This window comes from Antechinus flavipes, chromosome 1, assembly GCF_016432865.1.
Source record: "Antechinus flavipes isolate AdamAnt ecotype Samford, QLD, Australia chromosome 1, AdamAnt_v2, whole genome shotgun sequence".
NCBI lineage: Eukaryota > Metazoa > Chordata > Mammalia > Dasyuromorphia > Dasyuridae > Antechinus > Antechinus flavipes.
In genome coordinates this window covers 109806610-109829916 of record NC_067398.1, presented here as the reverse complement: position 1 = coordinate 109829916, position 23307 = coordinate 109806610, and the positions used below count along the sequence as shown (strand labels likewise).

Below are 23307 nucleotides of genomic sequence, written 5' to 3'. Positions count from 1 at the left end.
TGGGCAAGAGCAGGATCCTTGGATTGGCTCAGAGATTTGTTCAGTTAGATACTTCAAGAAAAAGCCAACCTATTAAATAATTTTAATTTTATAATTGTAACAGCATCAGAATTTTAGAAAAGGAACAAAAGTTTTAGTAGTCTCTAACAGTATAAAAACTAGATAGTGCAGTGGATAGTATTAAAAACATAAGTGTCCTGGGCAAGATACTTAACTGTTTTCCTCAGTTTCCTGATCTGTAAAATAAGTTGGAAAAGAAATGGCAAACTGATCACTATATTTGCCAAGAAAACTCCAAATGAAGTCACGGAGAGTAGCACAAGACTGAAAAAATGGCTGAACAACAATAGCAACAAAAATGATCGTGTTAGGCCAATGAATTAGTAGATTTTTGAGGTTCTTTCCAGTTCTAGATCTATGCACAATCCTGTGATTTTCCCTATTAATATTTATAACTCAAAGCATCTTTTAATTTGATAGAGTTCAATCATTTCATTTTACAAATCAGGACTTGTGGGTGACTTGTACAATATCACAGAAGCAGGATCAGAATGAATATTTAAAGATGGACCCACGTTTCCTCTGATATGAGAGAAAGAGGTTGGATCTCTATGATTTCTTACAGTTCAGGCAACTTACAAGTTGAAGAGCTATAGCAAAATTCAAAAATGGCTAACTCTCAATTACTCAGGACCAGAGTGTCCAAACTATAGGCTGTGACCTCTCATCCTACCTCTTTTTTTATGTGGAAGAGGGATTAGACTTCTGTTGGGGAACAGAAATGGGACCAATAAATGGAAGTTACAGGGAGACAAATTTTATTTCACCACTAGGGGGAAACTTCCAAGTAATTCAAGCTGTCCTAAACTGGTTGTGTCAAAAAGTAGTGAATTCATTATTGGGAGGTCTCCAAGCAAATGTGTAGCAGAGGTTTTATTTTGAGGGCAAGTATGAAAAGAAGGTTGGGTTAGAAAACTTCTGAAGTCTCTTCTGATTCTAAGATTTTGTATTCTCTCTTTTTTTTTTCTCTTGTTGCTCAGGGAGAATTGGATTCAGAAGGTAGAAATAACCCAGGAAGAAAAACAGAAATGCAAACAGTTTACATTCATTTTCCCAGTGTTCTTTCTTTGGGTGTAGCTGCTTCTGTCCATCATTGATCAGTTAGAACTGAGTTAGATCTTTTTGTCAAAGAAATCCACTTTTATCAGAATACATACTCATACAGTATCGTTGTTGAAGTATATAATGATCTCCTGGTTCTGCTCATTTCACTTAGCATCAGTTCATGTAAATCTCTCCAAGCCTCTCTGTATTCATCCTGCTGGTCATTTCTTACAGAACAATAATATTCCATAACATTCATATGCCACAATTTACCCAACCATTCTCCAATTGATGGGCACCCATTCAATTTCCAGTTTCTGGCCACCACACACAGGGCTGCCACAAATATTTTGGCACATAGAGGTCCCTTTCCCTTCTTTAGTATCTCTTTAGGGTATAAGCTCAGTAGTAGCACTGTTGGATCAAAGGGTATGCACAGTTTGATAACTTTTGGGGCATAATTCCAGATTGCTCTCCAGAATGGTTGGATTCATTCACAATTCCACCAACAATGCATCAGTGTCCCAGTTTTCCCGCATCCCCTCCAACATTCATCATTATTTTTTTCTGTCATCTTAGCCAATCTGACAGGTGTGTAGTGGTATCTTAATTTGCATTTCTCTGATCAATAGTGATTTGGAACACTCTTTCATATGAATGGAAATAGTTTCAATTTCATCATCTGAAAATTGTCTGTTCATATCCTTTGACCATTTATCAATTGGAAAATGGCTTGATTTCTTATAAATTAGAGTAAATTCTCTATATATTTTGGAAATGAGGCCTTTATCAGAACCTTTAACTGTGAAGATGTTTTCCCAATTTGGTGCTTCCCTTCTAATCTTGTTTGTATTAGTTTTGTTTGTACAAAGGCTTTTTAATTTGATGTAATCAAAATTTTCTATTTTGTGATCAGTAATGTTCATCTCTGGTCACAAATTTCTTCCTTCTCCACAAGTAAGATTTTGTATTCTCAATCCCATGGACCAGATAACATTAAACCAAAAACAAAGCACGACAGTTAGAGAGCTACATTTAGCTAATTTGTAGGCTAGAGTCATGAAGTAAATATGAATGAAACAGACTCAGTATCACAGTCTCTCTGAATCTCAGAGTTGGAATTAATAATAGAGATGAACTATTCCTAATCACATCTGATATAGCTGTGTCTAGTATGAATTCTGAGAGGAGGATTTATTGTTCATCATTCATCCTCAAAGAGATCCAATAATACCAGGAAGATGATGTCTTTACTTCCAAGTCAATTGGATTTAAATGAAGTAAATTTAAGGGTTTGTAAGTCCCACCCACTGGGAAGAGAAAAGAATGATTACTATGATACTAAATGGTCAGGTATGTAACCCTTGAGCTTTTTCAGATGGAAGTGGAACAGAGAAGGCCTTTCGGAAACTAAAAGATGTCTCTAGGGCTTACATGAACTGATATTAAGTGAAATGAACAGAACCAAAAGATTATTATACATGGCAATAACAAGATTATGCGATGATCAATTCTGATGGACATGGCTCTCTTCAACAGTGAGATGATTCAAACCAGTTCTAATTGTTCAATGATGAAAAGAACCATCTACACCCAGAGAGAGGACTGTGGGAACTGAATGTGGTTCACAACATAGTATTTTCACTCTTTTCATTGTTGCTTTCTTGCATTTTATTCTGCTTCTTCTTTTTTTTATTTTTATTCGTTTGATCTGATTTTTCTTGTGCAGCACAATAATTGTATAAATATGTATGCATATATTGGATTTAATATATATTTCTACTATGTTTAACATATATTGGACTACTTGTTATCTAGGGAAAGGCATGGGAGAAGGGAGGTAAAATTGGAGCACAAAGTTTAGCAAGGGCTAATGTTAAAGAATTATCCATGCATATGTTTTGAAAAATAAAAAGCTTAAAAAAAAGATAATAAAAGTTAGTTATCTTTTTCTAAAGAAAAAAAAAGATGTCTCTAGGAGTTGAACACTAGTAGCAGCAACATACACATGATGCTATATTTCTTCTTTCCTATTCTTCTCTCATCCTCACCTATCAAAATCTTACACATTTTTTGCTAATGAATCTTCTACCTTCAAGAAAGGACTGGATGACCATTCATCAGGGATTTTATAGAAACAACTATTTCGGTATGAGTTAAACGCAATAGTGTGTTGGTAAATCTGGAGGGAAAAAAAAGGGTGCCATGATATACTTTTAGTTTAATCTTCATTATTAATATTTTGTCCATCACTTTCTTAAGTCTGGATAATCAACAAAACAATACATCAAGCCTTATTTATAATACTTGTTGATATCTGAGATATAATTGCTCACAATGAAAATTTAACAATCATTTCTTGGGTTCCAATTCCAGCTGGATTTCACAACTCCTGCTTGGATTAGACTTCTCAGGTCCCATCCAGTTCTAAGGCTTGAAAATTCTGCCTATTTCATTTTGTTTTCTTTGCTGCCCTCAAACTAGATATGATCTTCTTTCACTAAATCCCATGTCACTATCTTTGGTACGTTAATTAATGGACTGAGTGATTTGTCACATTCTCTGGAATTTGTAAATAAATACATTGTATTTATTGTGTATCTACTTATATGTGTACATGTTGTAGCTGTCCCTTCTCTCCTATAAAATATAAGCTTCTTGAGGGTTGGAACTGTATAATTTTTATTTTTGTTTTCAGTGTTTCCAATTGCAGAGAATAAGTGTTTCACAAATGCTTATTGATTGATGACTCTATCCTACCAAAAAAATGGAGTTATTTGTCTATCTGACTCAATTTAATGCAGTATAAACTGATGGAATTATCTTTGTACCCAGAAGGCCACAGGGGTTTGCTTATAAGTGTTCAACAATTATGAAAATGAAATTTGAGGTTAGAAAATTGCATATTTCCATAGAAATCAGAAAAATTTCTGAAATTTCTATAGATAGATTTCTGAGGAAAAAAAAACCCTTAAAATACTTTTTTTTTTAAAAAGAAAGGAAAACTTTTCCAGGACAGTGAGAAACCACAGACTCTATAATACTTCACATGCCATCAAAAACTAGAGAATTTCACTTCTTTCTCTTGGCTTTCTAATTTCTCTTTCTTTGAATTGTTATGTCTGTGAGCAAATTATGTGAGAGAATCAGTATCCTCAAATGCCTATTTCTTGCCATTTATATCATCTGTACTTTGCAATCTGGTAAATCCTCAGGCATACAGTCTGCATGAAGGCCAAAACATGAAATAAATGCTGAGGTGAAAGTACAGAAGTGCTCACAATAACCAATACACAATTTTATGTAAGTCATGCACCAAAAATGTCTGAGAGAAAAACAAACTGATAAGAATTGAACTCATTTGTGGCTTATGAAGGTTGACAAAGTAGTTTTCATCCCAATAACCCTATGACATAAGCAGTGTGAATACTATCTCCATTTTACAGATGGGGAAATTGAGGTTTAGAAAGGTGAAGGGACTTGTATAGAGTTCACTCAGTGTAAGGCCCAGGGTTTGGACTCACGTTTCTTTACTATGGGATTAGACCTCTTGGCAAGAAAGAAAATAGTAAGAACTTTCTATGAACTAACCACTGTGTTAAATACTGACACCACAAAGAAAGATAGTCTTTACCTTCAAGGAGTTCATACAACAGGAAAGACAGCATGTAAATATCTAAGTACATACAAGATTTGTAAAGTAAATGAAAGAAAATGGAACTGGGACATCCATGGGGATCACTTTCTCTCTAAGATTATTGTTATTTTTATTAGTCAATGTATTTATTAATAATTCTTCACATTATATAATTTGAGTATTATTATAATCTCAGATTGTGTTTGGTTCGAGGAAAATTAGAGCTCCTTGGGGTCTCCAAATTTCTGAAATTTGTCATGTTTATCTTTTCAAGCTTGGATTTAAGGAAAGTAAAAAAATCAATAATCTCTTTCTGACAGTGGCAGCAGGTTCACACACACACACACACACACATATATATAGTTACATACACACATATATGTATATGCTCACATATGCATATAGAAACATGCATATATATATATAAACATACACACTAGACTTAAAGCCAGGAGTTCTGTGTTAAAATTCTACTTTGTACATTTATAGGCTGCATGATTTTGGAAGAAATGTGTACTTTCTCAGGACTTTGATTTCCTCATTTATAAAAGGGGTATATGATTATACCTATGCATATAGGTTGTTAAGAGGATTATCATTTTCTAAAATATGTAAATAACTTTTAAACCCTAAAGGACCATAGGAATATTAGCTATTATTATTCAGATTACAAAGAGCAGTAGAAGTTATCTAGACTGTTGTTAATTCATATCCAGCTCTTCATGACCCCATTTGGGATTTTCTTGGCAAAGATGCTGGAGCGGTTTGCCATTTCCTTCTCCAGCTCATTTTACAGATGAAGAAACTGAGGCAAACAGGGTTAAGTGACTTGCTCAAGGTCACAAAGTCTTTGCGGCCAGATTTGAACTCAGGAAGATAAGTCAGGAAGACTAGGCTCTGTGCTCAATTCACTGTATCATATTACTGCCCAGTGGCATAGTGGATAGAGCCAAGCCTAATGGACTTCAAATTCAAATAGAAATGGATTTTTTCAGTAGACATAATCACTTAGAAAACCACAAATTAACATTATCTCTGTTTTATGGTATTTTTGTGTATTTCATTCAACATTTCCCAATTGCATTTTAATCTGGTTATGACAGCACTTATGAGGCTAATTAATTTGACATCACTGATTTAGCCCAACTTTATCATTTTAGAGGAAATTGATCTATTATATTGACATCCTACAAAGGAGTTCCTCAGAGTCTCATAAGTATACTTGGAACCCTCAGAAGTTCACTGAGAATGGTTTGCTTTTTTGTGAGCTTCATGCTCCAATGGCAGGGAAGCTCTCACTGCTACATAAAATAATTCATTTCCTTTACAAACAGCTCTAATTGTTAGACTGAACCCAAATCTGATTTCAGTTAATTTTTCTGTTACACATATGGGATCTACCAGCAGCCTGTGCAACCCTTGATTTTCCAGGAAGGTTTTTAAATTCCAAGCCAGATTTCCTAGAATGGTCACAAAACACTATAGAACAAAAGAAAAAAAATGGGGAGAAGGTCTTCAACTTGGGCTGAAGATTTTAGGGAGACTACATCACTAGGTGAAATCCTAGGAAGAGCACTGAATTCAGGCTTCCCCTATTTAAATCTTATTTTCCTCATATGTAAAATGATACAGTTGTGTTAAACGATCCCTAAGAGCTCAACATATGCCTAAGTATGTGCTGACATATGTCCAAGTATAGCATATCTCTTATTTAATAATAACAATAACCAGAATTTATATGACTTCAAAGTTTGTAGAGTATTTTACATATTTTATTTCATTTAACTTCACAACAATCTTAGGAAGTAGGTATTATTATTAACCCCCTTTTTACAGATGAGGAAACTAAATTAAACAAAGGTTTATGTGCCCAGGATCACGTGGCTAGAAAGTCTCTGAGATTATTTATTAAGCTATTACTATGTGCAGAACATTGAGCTATAGTCTGAGGAGGAGGGGTAAGGATGGGGAGGGGGGAGGTTGGAGGAAGAGATGGAAAGTTTAACCAGAAGGCACATATCCCCTGCACTCACTGAGCTTACAGTTTTGTTGGGCACTAAAACATGGACCTTGATAACAATGATGGACAATATTACCTGCTACAGTCTAAAGTTACAAAACAAAGCATTGTGGGTAGTTTACTGATGACGATAGCTCAGAAGCAGGAAGGAGTTTCACCAATAGCTAAATTGGTTCCTATCTTTGTCTTTGGTTCTGGAGACAGTGAAGCTTTAGGCATCAATAATGGGGGCATGGGAGTGGAGGAGGGACGCTAGGGTGCTCAAGAAATCAGGCTCAGCAAAAATTAGGAAGAGGATAGCAGTAGCAGCAAGTAATTCAGGTGGAAATCCCCTGCTTGGCCAGCTGATGAAGAAGAAAGGGAAGTCTCAGGAGGTAGTGAGATGAGCTACCAGACTTGCGTCTACATCCAGGGTAGCTGCAGCATTGCAGCTGTAGTCTGCAAAGGGAAGGCTACCAAACCTTGGAAAGGTAAGGCTGGCGTGGTCTGCAACAGACCTTCTTTTGAGTAAGCCCCTTAAGGACTGCCTGCCTGCCTGCTTGCTTATCTTTGCTTTTTAGTGTTGGCCCATGGCAATTTGTCAAGTACATTACAATGAAGTCTGTTATTTTGTTCCTTTTACTCTTCCCCTTCTTTTTATTTCCTTCCCCACCCATTCTACCCAAAGTTCTTTGATAAAACTATAAAATAAAGAGGTTGGACTAGAATCTGGGGGGTTTAATCTGGGTTTCACAAACTTTTTTTTTTGCTTCTTTGGGGTTTTTTGGAGGCAATTTTTAAGTGATTTGTTTAGGGTTGTATAGCTGATAAGTGTCTATAGTCAGATTTGAATTTAGGTGCACTTGACTCCAGGGTAAATGTTCTATCCACTGAACCATCCAAGTGCTCTGGTTCTATAAACTTTAAAAAAAATTTTTGATTACTATATTTCAATATAAAAAATAAAACAAAAAAAATGTTAAAAACCACTAGATGACTAAATGATCTTTCCTGTTCCAAAGCTTCTCATCCTATGACTTAATCTCCCTTCAAGTACCCCAATACCCTCTTACTCTTTTCTTTTCCTAGGATTAGTGTTGTTGTGAAATCTTTTGCAAACCTTAAAGTGCTGTATAAATGTCAGCTCTTATTATGATGATTATTAAAATCTGCTCAGTGGAATAGATCTGACATATTGATTCAAATTCATCTGCAAAGGACCAGTTGTATTTTTATGGGACAAAATTCCCATTGCTTTTGAGCCAAAGAATAATACTCTAGTTGCATAATTGATAGTAACAATAAACAAGCTGTGGGAACTACTTTCAAGGGACCAGGATGCCTTTCATGGACCCTGAAATCAGCAAATGAAGAGGCTAGCTCATATCTTTTATTTTTATTTTTCCTAATTTACTCAAAACAATTATATTCTTAAAATTATGAAAGTCAGGGGAAGGAGAAGAAAGTATAATAATTCTTGTAAAGAGGAGGAATAATTAATTTCCTTTTTCATAATTGGAAAAGACTTTAAAGGTAATTTAGATCCTCTGTGACCCTGGGCAAGTCACTGAACCCCAGTTGACTCAGCAAAAAAAAAAAAAAAAAAGGTAATTTAGATCAATGCCTTTATTTGACTAATAAAGAAAATTGAGATTCAGAGGACTTAAGTGACTTGCCCTAGTTCATGTAAACTATCAGTAGCAAAATTGGAATTCTAATCTACATTCTCCAAATTTTGACTTTTGTTCCAGGAACTTGCCCAGGATAATAATCAGAATTTATTGCACAAAATATGCCCCAGAATAAGCAATATGATAGGTACTTTCCATTCCATTCCCCTGTATTTATTTTCTTGATTATATTTTGAGTTTCAAAAATTGTCTCTCTCCCTCCCAACCCCACATTAAAGAAAGTCAATAATACACACACACACACACACACACACACACACACACACATATATATAAAGAGACAGACAGACAGACAGAGACAGAGAGGACAAGAATCATACAATAATAATTCTATCACTGCTTTCTCTGGGGATGGATAGCATCTTCCTTCACAAGTTCTTCATAGTTCATATAAATGATCATATTACTCAGAATGATTTAGTCACTGTTTTTTTTTTTAACACTATTGCTATTACTATATATGATGTTCTCTTGATTCTACGATTTTAGCATTTCATGCAAGTCTTTTTATGTTTTTCTAAAATGAACCTATTTGTAACTTTTTTACAGCACAATCATTACTACAACTTATTCAGTCATTCTCCAAAAGATACATATACACATCCTCTCAATTTCCAATTCTTTGCTACCACAAAGACAATTGCTGTAATATTGTAGAAAATACACACAATCACCATGAAAAACAGACTTAATACTGGTACTGCTAAGTCAAAAACTGTGCACAGTTCTAAAATTGGGCATAATTCCAGATTGCTCTCCAAAACAGTTGGATCAGTTCATAATTCCATCAATAGTGTATTAGTGTCTCAATTTTTCCACATCTTCTCCAGCATTTGTCATTTTGCCCCTTCTATCATTTCAGCCAGTCAGATAAATATAAAGTGGTGTTAAGAGTTCAAATGTTGGAGTTTGTTCTTCTCAAAGGCACAGCGGTTTAGAGGCTTGGAGCCCTTCGGATGTCTCCAAATCCAAAGGTTCTGTCCTTCAGCCTCTGCCTCTGCTTTCTTCTGCCTCCAACCAAGACACAGATGGAAGGTTTCTCTTATCTTCTTCTGGGGAGCCCAGCCACCAACTTGCCGCGGAGAGGGCTTCTGGCGTAGCTCCACTGAAATCCGTCAAAATGTTCTCTGCAGCAGAGTCGTTCCTCTTGAGTCCAGCGCGATCAGCCAGCCAAGAGGAAAAAATGTATTCTGGAATGGCTGTCTCGCCTTATATGTGAACCTTCTGAGAGAATGGGATTATGGGTTTTCTCCCATAGTGCTCTCTGGCCCAAAGAGCTTTAAGGTGTGGACTCCCTTGAAGTTAGAAAGTGTACTTTGTGAAGCTAGCATACTTGTGGACTCCAATGAGTAAAGGTGGGAACACAAGCCTTGTCTTGATTAGTTCTACTTAGTACCTTGTTTCAGGTTCTGGCCAAAACAACTTCTTGTAAGATTAGATCAACTCTAATTACTTAGCAGTTAGTAAGGATTCCAACAAAGTGGTACTTCAATTTTTTTACTAGGTTTACTGGTTTCTTCAATAGAAATGACTGAAAGTCTCTTACTTCATTGAAGATCCATTGCCTCTCCTGAAAGATGATGTGGTAAGAGACTTTCAATTATTTCTGTTGAAAAAAACTAGAACTAAATGGAAATTTTAATGTGTAAACACAAGACTGAAGAGAAGCATAGAGAAGCATACAGGGGAAAAAATATATATATATATATTATTTAAAGGCTAAACTGTTTACATCCCTAGATGAGAAAACTATAACTATAATTCTTGAGAACTATATCTGTTACGGGGGCAGACAAAGCGGAGCATCACATGTACCGAGGGTGGTTGTAAATGGAATCTGATGTAATGACATCAAAGAAAAAGACTTTTAAGAGGTGGGAAAAGGTCTATACTGTAAAAAGAAGAAAGGAGAGGTGTAATGGGATAATTAATTCACATGAAGAGGCACAAAAGACCTATTACAATACAGGGAAAGAAGGGAAGGGAATGAGCATTGTCTGAAGTTTGATCCCATCAGTTTTGGCTCTAATAGAGAAAAACATAATCATTCATTTGGGCATAGAAATTTATCTAACCCCATAAAGAATTAGGAGGAGAAAGAGGAAAAGAAAAGGGAGGGGCAAAAGAGAGGGCAGAAACATTAGGGGGGAAAGTAAGAGAAGGGGAGGAGTAATAGAAGATAAAGTAGTGGAGTGGGTTAAAAAAAATACTAAGAGAAAGAGGGTGACAGGAGATAAGGTAATGGGCAGGGTGGGTTAAAAAAAAAAAACCACTACCAAGGACAGGGTGGAAAGAGAGAACAGAAGTATATACAGGGGAGAAAATAGGATGGAGGGAAATACTGAGCTAGTAATGATAACGGTGAATGTGAATAGGATGAACTCTCCCATAAAATGGAAGTGAACAGCAGAACAGATTAAAAAACAGAATCCTAACCCCCCCCCCAAAAAAAATGTTGTTTTACTTTGGATTTCTCTACTTGATCATGATTTTGAACATTTTTTTCATGTGACTATATTTAGCTTTGACTTTTTCCTCTAAAAACTACCTATTTGCATTTTTTGATAAAAATAGGTGAAAAACATATTTTTATAAACTAAATCTCAATATCTTTGAATATAAGACTTTTATCCAAGAAACTGGCTATAAATTTTTTCCTTCAATTTTCTTTTTTTCTAATCTTGCCTACATTAGTTTTATAATTTGTATGACGCCTTTTAAATTTAATGTAATAAAAATTATCCATTTTATATCCCCAAATGCTATCTTTTATTTATTCTTAAATTCTTATTTTATTCATTAATCTAATAAGTAATATGTTTCATGCTCTTTTAATTTAATTATAATATCTCCCTTTATACCTAGGTCATGTCTCTACTATGGTCTTATCTTGGTAAATGTAAAATATTGATCTATATTTAGTTTTTGCCAGACTGCTTTCCAGTTTTTCCAACAATTTTTATCAAATTATGAATTATCCCCAAAGTTTAGATTTTTGCATTAATCAAATTCAAGATTATTTTACTCCTTTATTACTATATATCATCTTATACCTATACTATTTCACTGATGCATAATTCAATTTTTAGCCAGCACCAGATAGTTTTTTGATAATTACTACTTCACAATACTGTTTTAGATCTGGTACTACTAGACCTCCTTTTAAATTTTTATCATTAATTCCTTTGATATTTTTAAACTTTGTTCTGCAAGTAACTTTTGTTAATTTTTTTTAGCTCAATAAAATTTTTGGTTGTTCAATTGGGATGGCACTGAATAAATAGATTAGGTTAAGTAGAATTATCATTTTTATTATATTAGATCAGTGTACCTATGAACAATTAGTGTTTCTCCAATTATTTAAATCTGATTTTATTTGTATAAATAATTCCTGGTTTTATTTTGGTAGGTATACTTCCAGGTATTTTATATTGAGTATGGTTACTTTTAAATGAAATTATTTCTCACTATCTCTTCTTACAAGACTTTGTTGGTGATATATAGAAATATTTATGATTTATATAGGTTTATTTTATATTACACAACTTTGCTTAAATTGTTGTTTCTATTAGGATGTTTCAAGTATATCATTATATTGACCACAAAAAGAGAGAGCTTTATTTCCTCATTATCCATTCTGGCTCCTTCAATTTCTTTTTTTTTTTTTTCTATTTTTGCTGTTGCTAAAATTTCTAGGACAATTTTGAATACTATTAATGATATGGGGCATTCTTGCTTCCCTCCTGATCTTATTATCCTTAATATAGATATTACTTGCTAACAGTTTTAGGGAGAAGCTTTTTATTTTAAGGAAAAAAAACTTTTACCTGGAGTATACTTATACTTTCAAGTGTCTTTAATAGAATGGGTATATGTTTTAGTAAATGGCTTTTCTGAATTCACTAATCATGTGATTTTGGTTACTTTTATTATTGATGTAATCAATTATGTTAATAGTTTTCCTTATATTAAACCATCCCTACATTCCTGGCATAAATTGCACTTGGTCACAATGTATAATCTTTGTGATATATTGCTAGAGTTTCTTAGTTGATATTTTATTTAGGATTTTTGCATCAATACTTTTTAATAAAACTGGTCTATAATTTTCTTTCTTTCTTTCTTTTTTTGCTCTTTCTGGTTTAAGTATCAAGCCCGTATTTGTTTCATAAAAGGAGTTTGATAGGACTCCTTCTTTGCCTATTATTCCAAATAATTTATTTAATATTAGAACTAGTTGATTTTAAATTTTGTTGATCTTTTAAATTAAATGATCTTTAAAGTTGGATAGAATTCCTTTGTAAATCCATCTGATCCTGATGCTTTTTTCTTAGAAACTCATTTCTGGCCTATTCAATTTCTTTCCCTAAAATAGATTTATTTAGATATTCCATTTCCTCTTCAGTTAATATGGGCATTTTATATTTTTATAAGTATTCTTCAATTTCACTTAAGTTATATAAATGGGCAAACTAATTTCTAATTACTGTCATTTTCATTAATGATATATTTAACTTTTCCATTTTTGATGCTTGTGATTAGGTTTTTTTCTCTCTTTTTAAAAATCATATTAACCAATGGTTTACTATCTTATTGTTTTTAAGAACAGCTCCTAATTTTACTTATTAACATGACAATTTTCTTATACTGAGTTTCATTAACCTTACCTTTAATTTTTAGGATTTTCAATTTGGTATTTAATTGGAAATTTCTAATTTTTTCTTTTTCTAGTTTTTCCTCTACCTCTATTACTTGATATTCAAAATTCTTTCTGAGCTCTTCCATGGCCTAAGACCACTTCATATTTTTTCTTGGAGGATTTGGATTTGATCTTCCTTGGCACCATAGTAACTTTCCATGGTCAAAACCCTTTTCTGTTGTTTGCTCATTTCCCAGGTTATTATTTCAGAGTTAAAACTGAAATAAAGTAGGGCTCTGCTTCCAGAATAGAGGGCTCCCTGTCCCAAGATTCAGAGGTTTTGTATCTGCTGTTTTCAGAGATACTTCCAGGGAACTGTAAGTTTTCAGCTCTTCCAAGGTGGTAGGATCTAAGGAGAAGTGTATTTACTACTCTCCTAGTTTGTGCTCTGGTCTAGGAGTGACCACAAATACTTTTTTCTACCGTGGAACTGTGAGAAGGATCTATGCTTCCCTATGGTTGACGTTCTGGTGTGCTAGTGCTCCTCCCTTCCCTGGGACTGCCACCCAAGACTTTGAAGTGGATTTGAATATGGCAAAGCAACAGAGTTTTACACCAATCCTAGCAAAGATAACCCTATAATCTCCTTTTAATCAGTTGTTTCACTGTGAACTGAGAGCTCCAGAAGCTGCTGCTTCTGCTGGTGATTCAGTGAATTCCCAAGGCCTGTTTTTGGTTTACTGGGGTTGTTCTTCACTCCCAGGTGTGACAAACCTTTGCTGTTGACCAAAATTGTCTTTGGCATCTGTGGGCTGAGAGGTCTGGAAACCACCACTGCTGCAGTTGCTCTGAAGCCCATCCCTTGTTTGCTGGGGCTTGGACTATGTTGACCTGGCTTGTAACAGACTGCACTCCACTCTTACTCTGGTGAGAAAGACCCTTCCTGATGAACTTCCAAGTTGTCCTGGGCTGGAAAATTGTTTCACTCCATCTTTTTGTAGGAGTGATGCTCTAAATTTGTTTAGAATCATTATTCAAAGGTATTTGGAGGGGTTTGGGGAGAGAGCTTGGGTGAGCCTTTACCTTTAGCCTGACATTTTGGCTCTTCTTCTGGGAAGCCTATTGTTAAGTTTTGATGGTGAGTTTTAGCTGATATGTGAAATAGGTCAAAGAGTGAATGGATGAGAGAGAAATTTCTAGCTGTTTTCTCAATTGTCAAAAAACATGTATTCATTTCTTCATTTGCATATGTGTGTATGTACATGTATGTGTATATATTTATTATCTATCTATCCATCTGTCTGTCTATCTATTATTTGCTTTCAGTTATTTAAATTCCTATCTTCTTTTAGGGCAATAGCCAGTCATAGCCAAGGAGAATGATCCTTACAAGCTTTTATGTTCATTTTTTTTTTTTACTCCCTTTAGTCACATAGAATCTTAGTTTTAGAGCTGAAAAGGACCTTAGAAGCCATCAAATCCAACACCCTCACTTTATAGAGTAAGAAACTGAGGTCCCAAGAGTTTAAATGATTTTCCCATGATCACACAAATAGAAACTATCTCAGTAAGGATTTAAACTTTATTATGTCAAATGCACATCTATTATGTCATATGCTGTTATTTGTCCTTCATTCTTGAAGAGGACTATGACATCTGAGAGGAGATGCTGTGATATGCAAGTGAATTGGATTTAAATGAGGGAGGGCTGGACAAGGTCACCTGCCTCAGTTTCCCCTCCAGAGCCACATAATGAGAAGACAAGAATCACTGGGAAAAAACCCTAATATGGGAAAGGCTTGAAGGCAAAAGAAAAAAGGAAATGAGATGGAAAGATAGTATCATGGAAATAATGAGCTTTATTTAGATAGACTTTGAGAGATAGTGGAGGTTAGGAGGATCTGGTGCACTAAGATCTATGAGATCACGAAGATTCAGACAGGACTGAACAATTCAACAGCAACAACAACAGAGAAAACTAAACCTTTAAAGGCTTTCCTTCCAATGATGTACCTCTCATACATATCCTAAGATCATATAAGATTCTTTGGTGGGCACAACCCCAGAGATAACTTTTTGCTTCTCTGAGCACCACATCAATAAACAGGGAAAAATCATTGTCAAAAGTGCCCATCACAATGTCATAAAAGATATCATGGTTAAAGTCCAAACAGAAGCCTAAAAAAAAAATCTTTACACATAGAGACATCTTCCAAATGCTCCTGTTTGCCAATAATATTGTATTGATACCATTGAACTTAAGAACCCTATAGGCTTCTTTAATAAAACATTGATTTTGAAAGGAGAAGAGAAGTCAGTAACTATAAGATCCATCCTATGAATGGAAAGAGCCTCCACCATAACATACCTTACAAATAGTCATCCAAGCATCTACTGAAAGACTTTGAATCTCTGAGTTCATTTTACTTTTGGACAGTTTTAATTTAGCAACTTTTTCCTGACATAAAGCCTGAACTGCTCTTTGTAACTTCCTCTCACTGCTTGAGGTTCTGCCCAAATAGAACAGTCTCTCTTCTAAAAGACAACCTTTCAAACCCTTAAAGATAGCTAACATCCTCCTTGAGCTTTTTTTTCTCTAGGCTGAACAATTTTTTCAACCGCTCTATAGGACATAGATTCAAAGCCTTTTACCATCCTGGTTGTATTCCTCAGAACATTTCCATTTTATTATCAGTGACTTTTTTAAACTATGGTACCCAGGACTAAATATGAAATTTAGAACAGATCTTTTTTCAGAATAATTCATCTCTAACCGTGCTTCCCCAGTCTCGTACTTGTGAAGTTGATTTTTTTTGTACCCAAGGCAAAATTTTACTTTTATCCTGATTGAATTTCATTTGATTAAACTCAGACCAATGCTCTAATCTATTAAAAAAAAACTTTTTTAGATCCTAACTGTGCCTCCCCCATATCAGTTTGATTATTCATGACAGAAAAAAATGAATGGATAAAGATAATGATATGCAGTTGGGTTTATTTCTGTTAGTTTTGTTTTGACAGAACCTTGTATGTCTCCATTCTTTTATCAGAAAAGTTTTTTTCACACCTTTGCCCAATTTTGTAAAATGTATATTATACCCTCCTACATCATTTATTACTCAGAACAATCTTTTCCCATGAATAGAAGGTATAGAGAAAGTTTGCTTACTCATCTTTGTCAGTTTCACTATTGGGGGCAGAGGAATCTTTAAGCAAAAGCAGGAATTAATACTACTTCTTTTCAACCTCAATCTTCTCTGGTCCTTTAGAACAACAGTGTCTAAACTTTTCTGATAATGTATTCTATCCGAAAAAATTTTTAAACATATACCCTTGATTTTTATTTATAAATTATATATGTAAACTGCTATACAAATGTATTATGCACATTACAAAACGCAATCAAAAAGAAATGTTAAAAGGATGAAATTAGTGTTTTTGCTTTATTTATTAATGACATAAAACTTTTCTGCTGTCACTAAGATTTATAATATTTTTCAGTGAGAGCAATTTGATTGAATAATCTGTTTCATTCTTTAAAATCGTTATTTAATATTTTGTGAGACAAATTAACTTCCCACTTCCCCAGACAAGTTTTTAAGTTTATATATTGATAGATGGAATTCCCTATAACTCTGTGATTTGGTCTCCCTCCAAAATCTCCTTGCATGCTCTTGTGATCCATTCGTTTTAGACATTTTAAGAGTAGGGACTGATTTGTTTTAGTCTTTCTATCTTAAGCACCCAATATGAGGCCTTGTGAATATTGTATGTTTGATTTTATCAGTATAAGGAATTACCCATGATAATGCAAATTGGCAGACTCCCTGTGATTTGGCAGTTGTCTTAAAGGTTTATTAAATTAGCATATTTGTATTTATGGGACTTGACCAAGGTCACACAACCAGTATCTTTCAGGTAGAATTTCTACCTCCAAGGCTGACACTTATTATATCATACTGCCTCTGTCTTTATCCATAGTGGCTTCTTAATAAAGCTTCCTAAATGGAATTGAATTACTCTAGTTAAGAAATAATGACCTTTCATTTGGATTGGAAAACCTTTAGATTGGAAAAAAAATTCTTCAGAATCATCTTCCTCCCTTTCTTCCCACAATGAATCAATAACAAATTTCTTGTCTGTTACCTCTTTACCTTCCACAAGTGATTTGTTTAAGAGTCATTCTCTTCTTCTGAAATCATTGAATCACAAGGCCCACTGATTCATAACCAGAATGAGCACTGCAGAAAAAGTCTAGATATTGATGGTGATTTTTCTGTCTTTGTCTCTCAGACCCAGGAAGCAAAATGTTCTTCCTTCTCTACTTTCTGGTTGTGGAAATGAAGCTCCACCTGATAACAGGTAACGATAATAATAATAATAATAACAACAACTTTATGAAGCAGGTAGAGCAAGTGTTACATCCAGTTTGTCAAAAGTCCCAAACCAGCTTTTTTGCTTGAAGAAGGTGAGCTAAAGGACATCATCTCTTGTGGAATACTTCCATTGTTCAGGCCATGGAGGAGGTCACAGTAGACCATCAAAGAATATGTGGATGAATAAGGGATTCTTCCATTCAACAGAGGTCCTGAAAGCCTCCATAGAGAATTGCTCTTCCTTCTCCTTCACCAAGGGCCTCACATTTAGGACTAGATCCTGCAATTCAAATGAAATTTTTCATGAAAGGAATTTTTTTTTCATTTCTAATTGCTAATGCTTCTCATTAACATTTGCATTTAAAGAAAAACATTTTGTTTTAATGCCATAATAGGTTTATTTGCTAGGCAGCTCAATGCTATAGTACAAGTACAGAACCTACAATCAAAAAGATTCAAATCCAACCTCAGGTACTTACTAGCTTTAAGTCACTTGACACTGCCTGACTCAGTTTCCCCTTCTATAAAATGGAGGTAATTATAACTCATACTTCCAAGGGTTGTTGGGATGATCAAATGTGATAATGTACTTTGTAAACCTTAAAGTTATGGTAGCTGCTATTATTAGTGTTCCCTCCCAATCTTTCTTCAAAAAACTCATAGGATGTTAGAGGTGCAAAGTACTTGGAGATCAAGTACAACCACTTCATTTTATGATAAACTGAGGCACAAAAAAAGGAAAGTAGTTGCTGAAGGCATTGCTGTCTTCTGTCTCTCTAAGAGAAGCTTGAATTTCCAGACAATGAGCTAGGTGACCTGAAAATTCCTGAAATCATGTTGGCTTTGGGATGCCCACTTTGAATCAACTTGCTTGGTATGGAGGTTTCAACCCTTTTTTCCAGAACCTTTACCCTCTTCTTTCTTCAAAGTAGATTTGATTGTGTACGGATTCAGTTGACATGCTTCTCAAGGGTCCATGGTAAATCAAGGAATTTATTGTCACATTGCTATTAAGGATCACTTCAGAGTATTGGGCAATTAATAGATAATAATAATAACAATAACATCCAGCTAATATTATGCAAAATATTATTAATATAGCATTTTATAAATATCTCAGTTTATCCTCAGAGCAACTCTGGAAAGTTGGTGCTATTATTAATCTTGCCCCATTTTTATAGATGAGAAAACTAAGGTAGGCAGAGGTTACTTTCATTTATACAATAGTTGTCAAAAATTGGATTCAAATTCAAGTCTTCTTGGCTCCAGGTTCAGTATTTTCTGTTGCTCTCAGTTATCTCTCTATAAAAGATCATATGTTTCATCTACCAAATCCCAGGACTCCTCAATCCTGGGTTACACCTAGTTCATTAAAATTTTCATTATTTTTGGAGCTCTAGGCTGAGATGACCCAAGCGATTATTTTTGCTTTTTATTTAATAAGCTGAATAATTTAGTGATTTGTTTTTAGCTTCCTGAAGTTGTCATAGCTACTAACTCAGAACTTTGTCACACTAAAATGCAAAACTTCACACTTCTCAGAAAGCCTGTGGTGCTTCTCAAGCTGTTGGCTCTGCTAGCTAACAGAAGAACACATAAGGATAAGCTTTCTTTGCACAAAATCAAAGGCAAGGGTCTGAGGTAAGAGGAAAATTCACATTAAATCACAGCAAAGAGATTCTGGATTTTTTGTTTCTAATTTGTAACAGAGCATTGTGGCTTTAATAGATACTTAGTCTGAGTCTGAGCATTTACTATTATTGAATGGAATATTTAGATAAAACTTCCTTTCAAAACCACCTGGCACTAGAATTGATACCAAAATAGCTAGCTTCTCGTCAAGCAAAGCAGAAGACAGTCAGTCAATAATAGCATTTATTTAGTGTCTATTATGCACCAGGAACTATGTTAAGTGCTGATTAGAAAGGCTATATACAGACACACGTATATGTACATATACAAACACACATACAAATGCACACATATGTATTATTGTGTGTGTATACATATAACATAGCACAGTCTGGCAGAGAATGCTTGGCAAAAAGCAAGCACTTAATTAATATTTGCTGATTCATTAATAGATATGCACAACAGAGTCCCAGTATTTACATTTAACTAATACTGGGGTATATACAAAATACTTTCCACACATCAGTCTTATGAGCTTGCTGTTACAAGTATCATTATTTTCATAATAGAGAGAAAGAAACCAAGTCTTAAGAAATTGAAATGACTGATCTATGCTAGCACAATCAGTAAGTATCAGCATTTGAACCTAGGACATTTCCAACCTGAATTCTGATGCTCATTCATATACACAAGTGTATATTTATATCTATAATTGTGTATGCTCCAATAGGAGCAGGTAGATGGCACACCAAAAATGGGTATTTATGGATATATATATATATGTTTACATGGTTTATAATTATGTTTATGGTTAATAAATTCACAAACCTGCTATTTTTTACTCTTTCTTATCTTTTATTTGGTCCTTCATGTACAAAATGACAAATATGGAAATGTTATACACACTTGCATATGTATAACCTATATTTGATTGCTTACCATCTCAGGGAGTGGGGAAGGGACAGAGGAAAGGAAAGAAAAAATTTTGAACTCAAAGTTTTAAATAAAGGTATTTTTAAAATAAATAAATTCAAATATTTTATTTCTACTTAGCCTTCTATTAGCCAGGTTAAATGTTTGTATAAGACTCTTTACTTTAATGCATTATGAGGAGTAAATTTAACTGTGTTTGGAGTTCCCCCGGTATATTTTTGGTTTACGTTAGAAAGCTAAGTTCACAAATCACTTTCATTTGCTAACAACTTTTGCTGCTATATATAACAACAAATATTTATTTTAAAAAAGAACCAATATTGTCAACAATGCTCAGATGCTGTAGTAGATTCCTTTGTTAAAAAGATATAAATATTGGCAATCACTGGCCTCAATGAGGTCAGATTTTGCTGGAATATAAAGGCACTCATTTAAATAAATACAGGGAAATTTGGGAAGGAAGAAAGCACTAACAAATGGAAAAAGTTAGGGAAGGTTTCATTAAAGACATAGCACCTGAGCTGAGCCTAAGGAAGAGGATTCTGAGAATCAGGTCTTAGGAAGAAATATATTCCACATAGAAAGGATATTTTGTGAAAATGCAGTGCCGACAGAGATGAAAGATCAAGTCTGAGACTGGTAGTCTAGTTTATTACATAGTGGGGAAGAGAGAAAGAGAACAGTGAAGGGACATAATATGAAATAAGGCTGGAAAGAGAAGACAGCCAGATTTTAGTGATTTTTTTTTATGCCAGGCTGAGGAATTGACATTTTATCTTAAAGGTAATAGTTAGCCAATGAAGGTTTTGGAGAAGGGGAATTAATAACAGAACTCCAATCAGTCCAGAAATCTTTAACCTTCATCCATTTATCTAATCATTTTGCATTCAATCAAAAGTACTTAATGAACAGTGACTAAGGACATCCTTCCAGCCACCTAGGTTAGCAAGGTAGGTGTCATTCTGGACTCCTCACTCTCTCAAGCATTCATTTTGGGAAGTGGAGTATCTTAGAAAAATTATTTTGATAGTTGTGTGGGAAATGGTTGGGAAAGTGATGAATTTGGAAGCAGAGAGATTGGTTGAGGGGTTCTTGCTATTGTCCAAGAAAGATGGAAATTTGAAAAGTTGTTGGTTCTGTGAATGGAGAAAAGGAGACAATAGTGAAAAATGTTATGTTTAGTGGGAATTTGTACTGCACTGGGTATGGGAAGTAAAAAAAAAAAAAAAAAAAAAAAAAGGGAAAATCAAGGATAAGACTGAGGTTATGAAATGGGGTAACTGGGAAGTTTGTAGTACCTTAAACAGAAATAGAGAAGTTTAAAGAAAGTTCAGATTTATAAGAGAGGATAATGAAAAATGTTTTGGATATATTGAGTTTTAGATGATAATGAGATATACAGATATTCACCAACCAGTTGATGATACAAGATTGGAGAGATTAGAACTGAGTATATTAGGATTTGGGAGTCATCTGCACTGAAATAATAATTGAATCCAGGACCAGATTCTCATCCTTGAGATCAGTAATAGAAGGAATAAGTACAGATAGGAAGAAAAGAGAGCCTTGGACAAAGCTTTGGGAAACACACATACTTAAAAAGGGGAGGGATTTAGTTTAAAAAAGCATCCTTTTTTCCCCCTAGACTTGGACCTCAACATCTGGTAAAGTCAGTTAATCAATTATTATTTATTAAGTACTTACTATTTGTCAGGGGCTGTGCTAAGTGATGGGGATACAAAGAAAGGCAAAAGAAAATCCTTTCTTATCATCTAATGGGGGACTATGTACAAAATAGAATTAAAGAGTGGTCAAGAAGGACTAATTGAAGAATGTGAGAATTTATCTAAGACTCAAAAGAAGCCAGAAAAGCTAGGAACTGGAGATGAAGCAGGAAAGCGTCCCAAGCATGGGAGACAAAGTGACATGTTTGAGGAGCAGTGAAGAAATCGATGACACCGGGATTGCAGTTTACCTGCTGGGATGTAAGGTATAAGATTGGAAAGGTAGGAAGGAGACAAATTAGAGAGAACTTTATAAACTATCTGATAAGGCATCATAAGTCACTAGAATTGATTTAATTGGATGGATTGGGGTGATGTGGGGATTGTGACATAGTTCAACTTGAACTTTTAGGAAGTTCTATTTGACAGCTGAGTGGAAGATGGATTAGAATGAGGGGAAACTTGAGGCAGGGAAGTCAACCAACAAGCTATTGCAATAATTTAGGAGATGAGAAATTGCACTGGGATTAGCATTGTCCTGGTGCCGGTGTCAGAGAGGAGAGAAGGCAGTATATATGTGAAGTATGAACATAGAAATGAGAGGACCCAGCAACTGATTGGATATGGAGTGGGGGGAGTAGTGAGGGGAGTAGCCAGATGAGAGAGTGAGAAGTTTAGAAAGACACAACATAACTATCTGAGAGGATAGTGGTACCTCATCCTTAGTAGGTGTTCCCAGAGTGTTTTTTAATTGAATGAATAAATGATTGGAGAAATGGAGGAAGACTAAGGATTGCTGAAGTGATTAGGGCTCAGTTATTAAAGCAAGATGGAAAGGTTCCCAATAAAGATTGTGAGTATACACATCTATAGTTGTAAGGGATATTAGAAGTCACGTAGTCCAAACTGTTCATTTTGTAGAAGAGTTTGCCTAAGATCCCGCAGGTAGAAAGTATTAGAGATAAGATTTGAAACCCAGTTCTCATTTCAGAGTCAGGATTTCTCCCCCCTTCATACTATAGGAGATTTAATTTGACATGAGACCTAGTTAGGAAAGAACCCCACTTCGGGATCTTAAAAAAGAGGTAGCTTGATAAACAGTGTTTGAGGAAGAGGATTTTTGATTGTTTTGAAAAGGAAGTAGAGATAAGGATGATTAGGTTAGTCCATATGACTTGGTTTAAGCTGAGGAGATTGGACCAGATTCCTCCCAGTTCTAAATCTAAATTTATGGTCAGGTTAGGATGTTTAGGGACATAAGAAAGTACAGTGGCAGTGTATCCAAGAAATAATGCAAAACAAAGAGTTGCTGCTGCACTGAATAAGAGGAGGCAAATGAAAGGAGTCTTAGATGAAGTTATGGGGCCAGAGATGATAGCTTCAAAGACTGTCATATTTAGAAGGGTCTTCAGAGACCATCAAGTCCAAACCTTTCATTTTACAGAAAAACCAGAGATCTAGATCAGGGAAAATAACTCATATTAAAGTTATACCAATAGAGGCAGTCTCTTGATTTCTATTCAAGTGATCAATTTGTTAAACTAGGCAATCCATAGGAATATGAATCTGACC

General features: G+C 34.7%; 1 protein-coding gene across 1 annotated transcript in view; it reads left to right on the top strand.

The window, feature by feature from the left end:
- The first annotated feature begins 17339 nt into the window (after window positions 1–17339).
- Window positions 17340–23307, top strand: part of PDCD1LG2 (programmed cell death 1 ligand 2) — a 29357-nt gene continuing 23389 nt past the window's right edge. The window contains exon 1 of the mRNA XM_051987694.1: window positions 17340–17432. Coding sequence (XP_051843654.1) covers window positions 17378–17432 — 55 coding nt within the window. The 5' untranslated portion in view covers window positions 17340–17377. The remainder of the gene's footprint in view (window positions 17433–23307) is intronic.